At 50.5% G+C, this 14,303-nt stretch overlaps 1 protein-coding gene across 1 annotated transcript in view; it reads right to left on the bottom strand.

The window, feature by feature from the left end:
* Positions 1 to 14,303, bottom strand: part of LOC119397013 (suppressor of tumorigenicity 7 protein homolog) — an 89,210-nt gene that overhangs the window by 68,645 nt on the left and 6,262 nt on the right. Inside the window, exons 3-4 of the mRNA XM_037664431.2 lie at positions 2,363 to 2,684; positions 377 to 455 (exon numbers count right to left, since the gene is read on the bottom strand). Of these exons, the coding sequence (XP_037520359.1) occupies positions 377 to 455; positions 2,363 to 2,684 (401 nt within the window). The remainder of the gene's footprint in view (positions 1 to 376; positions 456 to 2,362; positions 2,685 to 14,303) is intronic.

Below are 14,303 nucleotides of genomic sequence, written 5' to 3'. Positions count from 1 at the left end.
GCCAATTGCCTGCCCAGAGAGCAGCCAAACTAGCCAAACACAAGGGCCAACAATCACATGCTCAATGAACCGAGATGGTCTGGCCTGGTGCAATGCGGGAAAGTGTCCCAAGATTGGGAAGGGGCTTTCAGCTGTTGCGGAACCATTGGTCCCCTAACTACAGATGCATGTGTATAAAAACGCACTGTATAAAAACGAGTACCAGTACGATTGCCGACGTCTAAAAACTGTGCTGGAAATCATGCGATCTATTTAGCTGTCTGTCTAGCTGTCACCCATGAGTACCGGAACACACCTTAGGGTGAGAAATTCCCGAGCTGGGTAGGCACAGTTTCTTTTTACCAGAACAAAATGTGAAGCAGAAAGCAATACTGACTCTGGATTCTTATCAAGTGCTGTATGAGCATGTTGGATGCGTGTCTTGGGGTCTCTCTCACGCCAGGCCATTTGCATCACTGTAGGGTAGAAATTGTCAGTTATTGGTCAATGCATTGAACAAGCACCTTTCTACGTATTTCTGTGTAATGCTGCATGCATCAACACTTAGGAACTAAAAGAGAAAAATTTTTTTACTCTCACAATCCCTCTTAAGCTGAAAGGAATATATGTGCAAGGCAGTGAATACTGAAGTACACAGATGGACTTGTAAGGCATGTATAAGAAACCAAAGGTATCCAACAATTAAGCTGAGGAAAGCACTGCGGGCAATATTTGTTTTCAAGCATGCGCGATACACGGTGCGATGGGCTCCGCTCGACGAGGACCACACGAGCCGACTGGAGGTGGCACCACAGACCATGTGGTTGCGCCGAGGCGCCAGAGAGAAAAAAAATGAAAAAAAAATGCCGCCGGCACTGACGTAACTCTTGGGCACCTCCTCGCACCTCCGCCCTTCCTGCCTCCACGCCCCGCACAGCTTTCCGCGCGCTGGCGGCGTCGAGTGGAGGGAGAAAGCTGCGGAACGTGATTTCTATAATTTGGTAACACCACTTAGACTTGACGGATTCGAAAACTTTTTGCGGCATATGACTCGTGAAGAGTCATACGTCAATAATGAGACTATTCCAATATAACTCAGAAAGGTGTTGCAGGGCCCCTTTGAAGGGACACTAAAGGTAAACAGCAATTTATGTCAGAGTGAAAGCTCAATGTATGACAACGTCTAAAAAAACGGCAGCATTATCAACAGCAGTGCCCTACTTACCGAGAAATTAAGCTAAATGTATCACACGATGAGCGCCACGAGCGGCACATTTTGGAAATGATCCCGATGACGTGGGAGAGTTCAACTACAATTAATCACTTGTAATCAAACTAGCTGCAATAAAAAAAGAACCTTCCGTGCATCAAGAGACGTAATAAAATGCTGCTTGTTCGTTTCTGTTTGATTCATGGAAAAAAGAACCTCTTTGGCGTTGCCATGGGGAACGGCGCGCGTGGAACTGCGCTTCACCCGTCACCCTGCTTCGCTCACGCGATCACGTCTCAGTGGTAGTTTCGGTATCGCGTACTGCCGCGTGTGTTTTGCGCGCTCGTGAAAGTCGCTCTGAGAGAAAGTTCGACAAAATGCCGCATGCATGTGATTTTGCCGGATGACCGAATGGCGCACGCCCCCAGTGCACGCCGCCGCGCAGTAAAGGCCGGCAACATTGGGCACGGCAGCAGTGACGTGAGAAATGCCGCTTTCAGGCGGGTGATTTAAAGTGCGCTAACGCGATGCGGACCACTAAAACATGATTTTATTTCAAAATAAGCACTTCCTTGTCACAAAAGTAGCACTACGAGGTTTCTGGACCGCTATTTCAACAATCAACGTTGGCTTAATATTTGCCTTTAGTGTCCCTTTAAGCAGTATATGTATACCTGGAGTTCTATGGGAGGGTAAACAGGAGTCGGAAGAAACTGCGTTATAGCCGGTCCTGCAGTATAAGCAGCTATGTTATAAGTGGTCTGTACTGTAATGCGATTCGTATTCCCACTGAACCTGTCGCAGTACCAGTGGTGTTGCAGCCTATTTATACCCATTGAGGAACTGCTACACAGTCAGAAAGAAAGTGAAGCTCATCGAATAGTATCTCAGTCATGGATTGAATGTGAGTGCAGTTAAGTGTATGTCTTGTCAAGGAATGCTAGATGTAAAGAAGAAATTTTCTGGTGTTTCCAAATATATTTTTTTTGTTTAGTCCAGAGGCATGGCCCACCCCACATTTTCTCGGAATTTCAGGTGACAAAGGGGTGGGTGATGACTCTGGATATTACGGTAAACTCTGCAAGTTTCACGAAAATCAATCGAGAATTTTAGGAAAAGTTTTAAAGCACAGTGTTTCCCTTTAAGCTAGCAGAGGCTGTGATCCTGTCCCACCTTCACAATCGGGGTGTCCCGCATCCGCTTCGCAAGCAAACAGCGTCTGATGGTCTTGTGCGGAGAGGTTCATATCGTAGAATGTGAGCGGCTCACGGCGGGTTGCAGCCAGGAAACGCGAGTACTCGGCCCCTCGCAGCAGCGACAGTGGGTTGCGCCACACCTTGCACTCGCCAGCCGAGGAGGGCGTGGGGCCCCGATCGGGGGGCCGGTCCCCTTCGGCCTCATCTGCAGCGCCCCCGAGCCACGGAGAGAGGTGGTTGAGGGACACCTGCTCGATGAACGATGTTCCATACTTGCGGAAGTACCACCACTCGAAGATCTGCACCACCCAAGGTGAAACCACGCTAAATGGTGCAGAGAGAGCTGAGCTTTCTCATCAAAGTAAAAATTATATACATACTTATGGAATGACGACTACTGCAGACAGCAATGAAGGGAACTACTTGATGTTGGTTAAGCTAGAATATTGGGCTAACTAGTCTCAGTTTCCATAGCCTGAAGAGCGCAGTAGCGGAACTTCCCGTCACATCACGTGAGCAGACGTATGACACCACTGGCGTAAATCCTGGGTGGAGGGGACCCCGCTTGCAAGTGCCCCCCTCTTGAGATTTATTTTTCAAACATCATATTTCAATTGCTTGACAGTGAAGTATAGCACTCTTAACTTTTTAATGCTGGTTTACTTCGTAGTATTTGAGTACCTGTATTCAATACTCTTCAGCTGTGTAAAGCTGTATTGAAATTACAACTACCATTTGATTGGTTTTCAAGACTCAATAGCATAATGCAATTACGTGAGGTGTGAACCCATACTCGTCTTTTTTTATTTTTATTTGATTTCAAAGCATTTTAAATTTTATATAATTAAATATATACTAACCTATATTTAAAAAACAAAATGGCCACCATGGCCAGGAGTGTGTCCCCCCTTGTGGTTTTTCTGGATTTACGCCCCTGTATGACACCACTGGTAGAGTGGCACATTGACTCTGGCAAAATAGTGAGAACCACAAAGTGGCACAGTGTAGGCTATCAGCCCCCAGTGGCAAAAAAAGTGATATCGATGCAACGCCAGGCAGAACCTTTTGCTCAAATTTTGGTATGACATCACATGCGACAATTCTGCTCAGGTCTCATGACTCTCCTGCATGCGATTGTGACCGGAAGTTTCGCTCCTGCGCTCATGGGGGCACACGCATTTAGACGATATCACACACAAACAATCAAAATAGTACAGTAAGAAGTCTCTATATTTCATGCTGTGCAGCCATTTTCTAGCACTGTAAATGTGTCAGACTATTGTTTCTGCCTCAGGGTGCTTGATAAGGCCCCAGGTTTTAAGACAGGTGAAGTCACGTTTCCACTCCTCCTGAAAGTGCACTAGTGCTCATTTCAAGCCTCTCTCCTGCTTTGCCGATTCACTATAGTGAATCGGCAAAGCAGGAAGTACCCAATCATAACGGATGTGGCTTCTTGTCCAAAGTCTTCAAAGCAATCCTCAAAGGGTGCCATACTGCTCAATGCATGAGTACTGCGTACCATCCTTATCAAATGCTTTAAAGGGGCCATGACACCCAATTTTCGATCATAGTCGGCGATGTGTCGGTTAATCCTTGTGCGTTCACAAACAAGCTGGCAAAATTTTAGCGCATTTGGTAGAGCACTTAATTTCAATTAAATATTTTTAAACACGCAAGCGGTCTGAGAGTCGGGCAACACTGACGCACTCGCGAGCCGTGACGTGACGAGCTGCTTGCTTTGCAAGCGTCTGCATTCTGGCGAACGATTTTGTTCCGTGGTCACCTGCACGTTCAATCCAGTTATTTCATCTTTCTTTAGCTTGGCAGTGAAATTGAACAATTTTCAGCGGCTGAAACTTTGGCAGAAAACAACAGCACCGCTCCGTGCAGCAGATGACGTCACACACACCATGGCAAAATGGCGGTCGCCGGCCGTGGGCGAAGTTTACAGCCGGCGACTTGTAGGGCTCATTTTGCACTGAAACATTCTTTTACAGGCAATCTTTAAATATGTATAGGTATAACAGACCCTCTACTTCTACTTTTCGCTGAAAACCGCAAATTGCTGGGTGACCGTGTCGCGGCTCCTTTAACCATACACTCAGCGACATGCTTGGCATGTTTTTTATTTCAATGTCTTACTGTGGCTCACCAAAATATTACTGTTAATTTTTGCTATTTTTGCAAACAGTGGTTGCACTCATTTGTCCAAGTGGTTTTCCCAGACATCTAAAACTTAATGGGAGACCACACTTCCGATATGTGCATAGTTTAATGTGATACGTCTCTAAATTACAAAGACTGGTTCGGGAGAGAAGAATTGCTATTGTTAGAATGAGTGACTACTCATCTTGGTGACTTAAAGGGACACTAAAGAGAAACAATGAATTGGTTTAGATTGATAAAGTGTGCTCGGAGAACTCTTGTGTAGTTTATTTCACCACCATAGGTTTATTATTAGAGGAGAAAACCAAGTTCAAAATTGCATTTTTAAATTTCGCGCCGAACTTTGTAATTCGTGACGTAAAAGATTTCAAAGAGCGTTTAACGTATTTTGGCGCCACTGGCTCAACGAAATTTCCACAAACTCGTTATGTCAAGTCTCTGGCCCCCTCAGAGGACAATGTACTTCGATTTAACCGATTAGGAACTACGTAGGCCCAAGCAGGCGCCGTCAAAAATATGTGACGTCACGGCAAATGGTGTGGGAATTCCAAGGTGGCGTCACCACCTGTATTTTCTTTTTGCGCGTTTTCTCGCTCATTAAAGGGACCGACAACTGCCCAGAACATGAAATGAGATGACTGCACTGATGGAAAGATTGTCCGTTGCATTGACTCAAACCAACCCAGTTTATCTCGTGAGAGGCGGATTTATATTTTTATTTCTTCATTAAAAGTTGCGAAAAATGACCTTTGGCGCCTCTGGCGGCAAAATCATACACGGTCCGATGAAGGCGGTCACGTGACCATTGATTGGTGTATGCGTTCGATGACTTTTCTGTTAGTACTGAAATATTGTTCATTTCTTTATATTAAAAGATATTACTCCATAAAAATGTGCATATAGGCCTGCGTTAGTTGTATGCCACAAAGTGGCGCTGCCTTCGCTTGGCGTAATTACGGTCCCTAGAATATACTGTAGCGTAATGATCCCATGCCGCGAAAAGCCATCCATGACACAGGCGCAGGCAACCTTGGTCGCAGGCGCGCACAACTCTGTACAATTACCGAGAAGGTGTATAAAGCCACATCATCTCATTGTAACAGCTTGATATTTTCAAAAATGGCTGGAATGCTCAAAATAAAGGTGGTTAAGCATAGCTACAGTAACTCCTGCGAAACCAGAACAACGACAGCTTTCACAAGGGCTAGCGGCATTGCTATCAATTCTCAGCGTTGCTGGAGCAAGCCTTCATGCGTGTTTGGAGCCTTTCAGATCGAAAAATACTGCTTATAAAATAACTACGTGCTTTCAGGATAAACCACTGCAGCTACAAACGCTAAGAAGGGTAAGCTTCCTGTCGCGCCGTAAAAAGCTGGGTCGAGAAAAATCAGTTGTCGGTCCCTTTAAGCGTCTTCTCGCAGCAAGCGCGGTTTTTTTTGGTATCGTGGAAGACTACTTTACTAATGCGAGAAAAATCGTTTTGCTCTTTAGTGTCCCTTTAAGAGATGAGATCTTAAACAGACAATTGTGCCAGGTGTGGGGCATAATATCGCTCCATAAAAACGCAGAACGTTTCACTCACAAAGATTCTGACTTTACATAATAAATTAAGTTATGCAATTTCACTCAAACAATCATTCTACTATTGACTGTAAGACAGACATTAATGACAAAAAAAGTCACTACCACTTGTAGAATTATACATTGACAAAAAATCTGGCCAATCGCACGCATTATGGGAATCGATGTAATGCAAAGCAGTCAGCAAGGAGCTGCATACATCATATTGTTTGTCCTTGAGGCAAATGAAGGCATTCATGTCATGACGTGTAGTTCACTATCCAGGGGTGAGACGGCTGAAAATCAATTGGAAGCAGTTTCTACAGCAGTAAAATTTCAATTTTGGAGCAGAAGAACTTTGATTTGGAGCAGTTTCCGGCATTTAATATGTCATGTTAGGAGCTTGAAAAAACTAATTTGTAGCAACTTGGGGGGACAAGTACATATTTTAATCGGCTAGAATACACATAACACCGAAACAGCCTTTGGAGAAAGTTTTCTTAACACATTATCGCTACACTACATTTATACATACCACGCGACCTATCTAGCCCGAGAAACCAACAAGGTATGAGATAATTGAAAAAAGATTCAGCAAACTAGGTTCACTTCATAAACATTCGAAGAAAAAAGACGAAAAAGCATCACACTTCTCTAAAAAAATTGTGATTGCATAAGAAATGTAGTTACACAGCAGTAGGCCTTTGCTTAAAGTTCAGTGATATGTTTCAGCAGATTACTGCACTGGCATTTTGTAGGTCTGCTTATATACCTTTTCAAGCTTCCCCACAGCTTCCTGCAGGTCAGTGCTACGCTTTTTCAGGAGAACATCGCAATAAGTGCCTTCAACTATCTACTTGGCCATGAAGTTGTCGTAGCGTCAAGTGTACTGCACGCCTTTAACATGCGACAACAAAGAGGCACTGCACTGCCGTTCACAGCCATCTCGTGCGGGAGTGCCTTCAAGAGTGCGGCGCGGGTGCCAAGAAACCTCGCTGCACTGACTATCTCGTCAAATGCGTGCCTATGGTAATGCAGGCGTAGTGTTGTAAGCGTACTGCATGCTTTTTTTTTTTTTTTTAATAGCGTACGTTAAATTAGCGTTAGCGTTTGCGGCCCGCTATTTCAATCACTTAACGGAAGCCCGCATGCGGTTAGCATACGACGCATGCACAGTTGCGTGAAAAGCCAAGGCAAAGCTTGTGGGAGAGCACACGCGCCCATTTCCTTTCCTTAAGGCTGGCGTGATCGCGAATTGACAGCGGGAGCCAAGAGGCCACTAGGAGAGGAGCACCGTCGCCCCTTTCCGGGCAACCTCTTCTTTCCCGCCACTCCTGGCGTCCCTGCTCGCGGAAAAAGGAAATCGCTCTGCGAAGGAAACAACCCTCGCGGTGGGGAGGGAGACGGGAGGTGGATAAAACAGCCGCCCAGGCAGGGAGACAACCTCTCTTGCTCTGCTGACCTGCGGGAAACGAGTCACTAACCACTTCACCCAAGACCCGCGAGCCGACCATCGACCGAAAGTGTAAGCGTTACCCTTTGCTTTCTACTAGAGTAGACTATCCCTCTACGCGACATTTATGCGTTATTGCTAGAGTAGCAATAAAGTGTTGTTTGTTGTTCTAGCCTGTTGCCTTATTCGCTTGAACCCGTCGTAGCTGCGATGACTCGCGCTACGGGAAGGGGATGTTGACACGTGCACAGTGGACGCGAGCGACTACCAACTCTCCGCCAACGTAGGATAACAGGCATGTCTGAATTCCAGGATTTGTTCATGTTGTCTGATGTCGCATCGCAGAATGTCAATCCTATGGCTAATGTGGGGGCATTGTTCGGACTTTCCGACAGCGTAAATTTTGGTTGTTTCACGCAGGACAACCAGGATGTTGCAGCGACCGCGTTAGAAGGAACTAGGCCTATGACGGAGAGCGCCACGCCGGGCGCCTCGTCACCTCGCGACATGAACAGCGAGATGCTGCCACAAGTTGCTTCGGCACAAGCAGCAGATGTGGTCGCGTCTTCGGGCCATAGTGGGCCTTCGAGCGAGGTACTCTTGCAGAATGCGCTGTCAGTCATGCAGAGCCTAGCTAGTGCATTGCAAAACACAGTGCAGGCTCCTTCGCAAAGTGCGGGACCACGTGTCAAGGTAGACATGCTTACCTACAGTGGCTACCACGACTACAGGAGTGCGAATAAGTACCTCAACAGATTGCTCTACTATCAGCAGGCAATGGGGCTTCCCGACGCTGAACTTCTCGCGCGTGTGGTACCGGTGTCGCTGACAGAGCAAGCGGCCCGATGGTTCTGACTGACCGGACATTGCGCCCGCACGGTAGAAGAGCTCCGCGAGAGCTTCCACGACAAATTCCTTCTGGTGAATTATAAGTGGCGTTTGAGGAGGGAGTTGGAGCTACGCACCCCGCATCCGGATGAATCCTTGCTGGAGTATGTACGAGCGATGGACGAACTTTATCGCCTCGCTAACCCTCTCGCCACCAACGCGGAGAAAGTCGAGTGCGTTACACGGCAAGCACACCCATCTTTTGCGGCGATCTTCAGGGGATGCAAGTTCGCAGACTTAGAAGAGCTTGCCGCCGAGGCGATGCGCATAAAAGGGGACATCCTCGCGGCGCGAGCGTATCGCTCGCCTCCACCCGCAGTGCAGTCACTCGAGCCTCGCTGCACGTGGAACAGTGGCATGGTCGGCTCAGAGGCGTTTAGGGGTAACGTGTCAGCATCGTTCGCTGGTGATCACGTACCACGTGGTTGGGAACTTTCAGACCGCGCTTTGGACCCCTACGCTTACGCGCTTCGTACGGCCTGTGCTACGCCTGCACATGACATTCCGCGGCAGGAGCACGTGGTCGAGACGGGACCAGACGAGCGGCGCAACGCGGAACGAAGCCCACCGGATCGCGGCGACCAGCGCCCGGCCCGGCGGGGTTTCCGCAGTCTTTGCTACCAGTGCGGCGCAACTGGGCACATCGCCCGCGAATGCGGCCGCATGCCGGTTGAGGAGCAAACGCGTGGTTCGGGAAACGGATGCCGCCGCCGGTGAACCACGTCGGGCACTGTGCGGCGATCAGTAGTTCTACCGATGCGTTCGGATCACTAGCACCTACAGTCTGTCACACAGGTGATGCTGTAGATTCGATCGGCCGCACCATTAATCGAGTTAACGATAGCTCGAAAGAAGTTTGTAGCACCATCTCTGTGAGAACAATATCCGCTTGAGACAAAGCAACACCACCTTCCGCCTTGCTTCGGGCACAGCAGAATCGAGCGGTGCAGCTAGACTTGTGATACGCTGGGAAAGACGTGTGAGGCGACAACGCTTTGTCCATCTTCCCGGGTTGTCAATGCCTCTAATCCTGGGCCGAGACTTTCTCGCCAAGTCAGGTATTGTCATTGATATTTTACAGAGAGCACGACGGAGACGCGCTAAAGCTTTTCTCGAAAGCACCCGCATTGACAAAGGCATGCCAATCAAGGAGGAAAGCGCACGGAGTAAGCGAGTAATCCCGCCTGAACAATGTGCCGCAGTACAGGGAAGGTCAGTGCACCCGCTTTTGGCACAGAGGCACAGAGCATGCCAGAAAGGGTGCAGCTGTCGTTGCTGTTGTACGAGTACGACGTGATTTTTATTGATCGCCCGGGCCACACTATGCTGGTCAAGCACACAATTGACACGAGTGATGCAGGACCCTGGAAATGCAATCCCCGACCAATTAGCTTGGCTAAGCGGAAAGCACCTGACGCTGCCTTGGACGAACTCGTCGACACAGGCGTGGTGGAAAGGTCAAACAGCCCATGGGGTTTCCTGGTTGTTCTAGTTCCAAAGAAAGATGATACTTATCGCCTTTGTGTAGACTACCGCAGGCTGAATGAGGTTACGAAGAAGGACGCGTACCCTCTTCCATCCATTTCATCGTTAGTATTGTGGGAATCGAGCACGCCCTCCCCTTTGGTGCCTCGTTCCCCAGCTAGCGCGTGTGTTGGCCCCGCGCGGCTCGAGCGCCGGGGACCGCCGTTAATCGGCAGCGCCAGGCCTCTGTCTGGTGCGAGCCATGCGTCAGCTTCACGGTGCACGGGCACGCGTCTGGGCATGCCTCGACATGCTCACATGCTCACGCCACCAAGCTAGCTTACGTCACTGTGCAACGCCTGTCCTCATTGGCCGCCAGTGACAACCCCCTTCCCCCTTGAGCTCGCTTCTGTCTGGCGCGGGCTTGCCCGCGTCAGATGCTCTCAGGCTAGCACGAGAGGTTGACGCGCTGCTCCAGCAGGCGGCTTCTCGTTCGTGTGCTCGACTGCTGCCCTTTGTGTGATAGTCGTAGCACCGCTGGCAAGCGTACTCGATCGGTCTTGCGGAGTTCCCTTTACGGCCTGCAAGCCCGTGACTGTCGTCCTGTGCTGCATCTTGGGTAACCCGTTGTTGTTGTTACCCTGCCTCGTGCGTGGTTTCTGCGCCGTGCCGGAGAATCGACGAACGCGGCCGTAGCGTCTTTGTTCGCTGCGGCAGTGGAGAACGTCACGTCCCTACACGGTCGCGCTCGTAGGTAAGCCTAGTGCAAACCTATCTCCAGGCGGCTTCTCGTTCGTGTGCTCGACTGCTGCCCTTTGTGTGATAGTCGTAGCACCGCTGGCAAGCGTACTCGATCGGTCTTGCGGAGTTCCCTTTACGGCCTGCAAGCCCGTGACTGTGGTACTGTGCTGCATCTTGGGTTAATAAACCCGTTGTTGTTGTTACCCTGCCTCGTGCGTGGTTTCTGCGCCGTGCCGGAGAATCGACGAACCCGGCCGTAGCGTCTTTGTTCGCTGTGGCAGTGGAGAACGTCGCGTCCCTACACAGTCGCGCTCGTAGGTAAGCCTAGTGCAAACCTATCTCCACAGTATCCAACCTAGGCGGGACGATGTACTTTACGACACTCGATGCTAGTCGTGGATATCTTCAGGTCGAAATGGACGAGCTGGACAGAGAGAAGTCAGCTTCCACATGCCACAGGGGACTTTTCCAATTCAGGAGAATGTCTTTTGGCTTGGTGGGGGCTCCCGCTACTTATCAGAGGCTGATGGACCAAGTTCTGGGAAATGCAAAGTGGCAGCACACCCTCGCATATCTAGACGACATAGTGGTTTACTCGAAAACATTCGAGGAGCACTTGCACCACTTAAGAGACATTCTAGAAAGGCTGAGGTCTGAGAGCATCACTCTAAACCCAAACAAAGCTCAGATAACGGCGACCCGAATAACACTGTTGGGACGCTTGACGAGGGTCGCATTTTGCCGAATAAGGGTAAGCTTGAAGCGATAGTCAGCTATCCGTCGCCGAAAGATAACGGCCAGCTGAGGCGCTTTCTGGGGATGGCAAACTTCTATCGCCAATTCATTCCAGACTGTGCGGCAGTGCAGGCGCCTTTGACAAAGCTCTTGAGGAACGGCGAGCGTTGGGCTTCTGGTCAAGAGCAGGAGGCTGCACTGCGTCGCCTCATTAAGTTGCTGGCTAACACGGCTGAACTGCAGCTACCCGATTTGAACAGGCAGTTTGTGATTCAAACAGACACAAATGACCTGGGTTTTAGCAGCAATTTTGCTTCAGGGGCATGGAGGTGCCCTCCAACCAATTGCGTTCGCGAGCCGTTCGTTGACGCCGGTGGAGAGGAACTACTCGGTAACGGAGAAAACACAACTTCGCTGGTTCTCGTTCGGTGACGGAGAAAGAGTGTCTCGCGATAGTTTTCGCCCTCCGTAAGTTTGACTATTACATCGACAGAGTGGCGTGTGTTATTGAGACGGACCACATGGCGCTCACGTGGTTGAGGCGCTTGAACGAACCAAGTGGCCGCCAGGCTCGTTGGGCATTGCTTCTGCAGCGTTATGACTTCACCGTATGCTACCGCAAGGGCAAGAACAATGCCGCAGCCGACGCACTGTCGCGCACTCCAGTCCGTCACGAGACTGACCCAGAACGGACTGAGAGCAAGACACTCGAAGTAGCGCTGACAGAAACAGTGGAACAAATGTCAGTTTAAGGCAAAAGCGTGAACCACGTAGAGGCTGTCGTTAGCGCGGGGATTGTTTTCAGCAGAAGGGAGCTGTTAGAAACTCAGCAGAAAGATCCGTTTTGTCGAAAGGTGTTCGACGGGCTCCGGGAGCCGGGTGGCGAGGCCACCGCCCACCCAGGGGCAGCTGGTATTGCTGTCGGTGCGGATTGCTCGGCAACAGCTGGCAATGCTGTGAGCGCGCTGGATTCTGATGGTGTCCTGCTGAGGTACATCCCATCCGACGATGACACAAGTGAGTCATTCAAGGTCATGATACCGCGCAAGTTGAGAGGAGCACTGCTTCGCTACTTTCATGACTTGTGCATTGCTGGGCATGCGAGCGGCTCTAAGACTTATGCTAAGTTGTGTTGCCTCGCTACCTGTCCAGGCATGAAGCGAGATGTGATTCGTTACGCCAGTTCATGCCATGTGTGCCAAAGAGTCAAGCCCCGAGGCGGACGACCGCCCGGCCTCATGCAGCCGATCAACAGCCAGACTCCCTGGCAAATCGCGGCATGTGACGTAATGCGACCATACCCCACAACTCCTAGCAGAAACAAATTCTTGCTCATGGTCACGGATCACTTCACTAAGTGGGTAGAACTTTTCCTCCTTAGAAAGCTGACAGCTCGAGTGATCTTAGATAAGTTGATGGAGGTTTTCACCAGGTTTGGGTTCCCTGAGCAGTTGATAACGGACAATGCGTCTTATTTTACTGCGAAGGTGTGTTGTTGACAGGTGCGCCGCGCTTGGCATTAAGCACAAGAAAACAACCAACTACCATGCTCAGTCGAACCCCACAGAATGAGTCAATCGCAACATCAAGCACGTGCTTGTTGCGTTCTCTGAAAGGCACAAGGACTGGGATACCTACCTTCCAGAGATCGGGATTGCGTTGCGATCGAATGTGAACCGCTCGACTGGGTATGCACCATCTTTTCTGAACCTGGGGAGAGAACTGCCAAATCTGATGGAGACAGTTTTCGCGGGTTGCAGTGGAGTGCCAGTGGCGTCATCAGCACGAGCTGAATACGCGGCGCAGCTGCGCGAGAAGCTAGCGGAAGCATTACGTAAAGCATGCCGTAATCTCGGCACTGCTAGGGCACAGCAGAAGGCGCAGTACGACCGCTCGCATCGGAACACACACTACGAAGTGGGCAATCTGGTGCTGCGACGCCATCATGTTCTTAGCGACGCTAGCAAACAGTTTGCAGCCTCGCTGGCACCGAAATGGTCCGGGCCGTACCGAGTGCGAGAGAAGGTTTCCTCGCTTGTTTATCAGCTCCCGAACATGAAAGGCAAACCGAGCAGCGGACCCGTGCACGTATGTGACTTGAAACGTTGCGTGTCATGGGAGGAGCATGGGGACGACTATCAGACCCCCTCCAAGCTGCAGGCGGCGGATGAGAACGCTCGAAACCGAGTGAAGAGCCCCGAGCCGCGGTACTACTTGCGAAAGAGGCGGAGACAACTCTACATGATGGATAAGGGAAATAGGTGCCGCCGGGACGGCTCGGAGAGGAGACCGCCTCCTCACCGCGAGCCCACACCCACATTCCGTCGTCGTTGTCGCAGCCCCACCACCACCGGCAAACATCGCCATGGACGCCTGAATGGAGGTCAACTGGTACATCACACCGCCCCTTCCTTGCTACCCCATCGCCTCACCACCCGGCTTCCACACAAGAGGCCTGAAGACCAACGCCGACCCAACTGGGAGAGCCAGCTGCCTCGGGACCGCAGCCACCGAGACGTGCCAGGGTTGTGTGGACACCCTGATGGCCTATGCACCCTCAAGGCCATGGCGCAGCACACCGAAAACCCCGCGCCCCGCCAGGCCGAAGGAGCCCAGACCATGCTGGAGAGGCCGCCTGGAACGAAACACTTCGCCGACTCGCTCCTCTCAGTCACCACCAACGAGCAGAGCGGGGCTCAAGGTCCGGACCACGGGGCTGCAGGCGCAGGCCAGATCTACTGCAGCAGTGACGGCAAAGGCGACGACTGGGGAAGCCATGACGCAAGCAGGCATGGCAGCGGAGACCGCAACAAGGCCGGTGGTGGCTACTTCAGAGGTGGTGGCTACTTCGGAGGCAGCGGCGACACCAGTGGGGGCACCGATGACACCAACGGCAGAGGGACAACCACAG

The sequence above is a fragment of the Rhipicephalus sanguineus genome, chromosome 6 (assembly GCF_013339695.2).
Source record: "Rhipicephalus sanguineus isolate Rsan-2018 chromosome 6, BIME_Rsan_1.4, whole genome shotgun sequence".
Taxonomy (NCBI): Eukaryota; Metazoa; Arthropoda; class Arachnida; order Ixodida; family Ixodidae; genus Rhipicephalus; species Rhipicephalus sanguineus.
The sequence above is the reverse complement of the archived record's forward strand: the minus strand, read 5'-3'. Positions and strand labels throughout refer to the sequence as shown.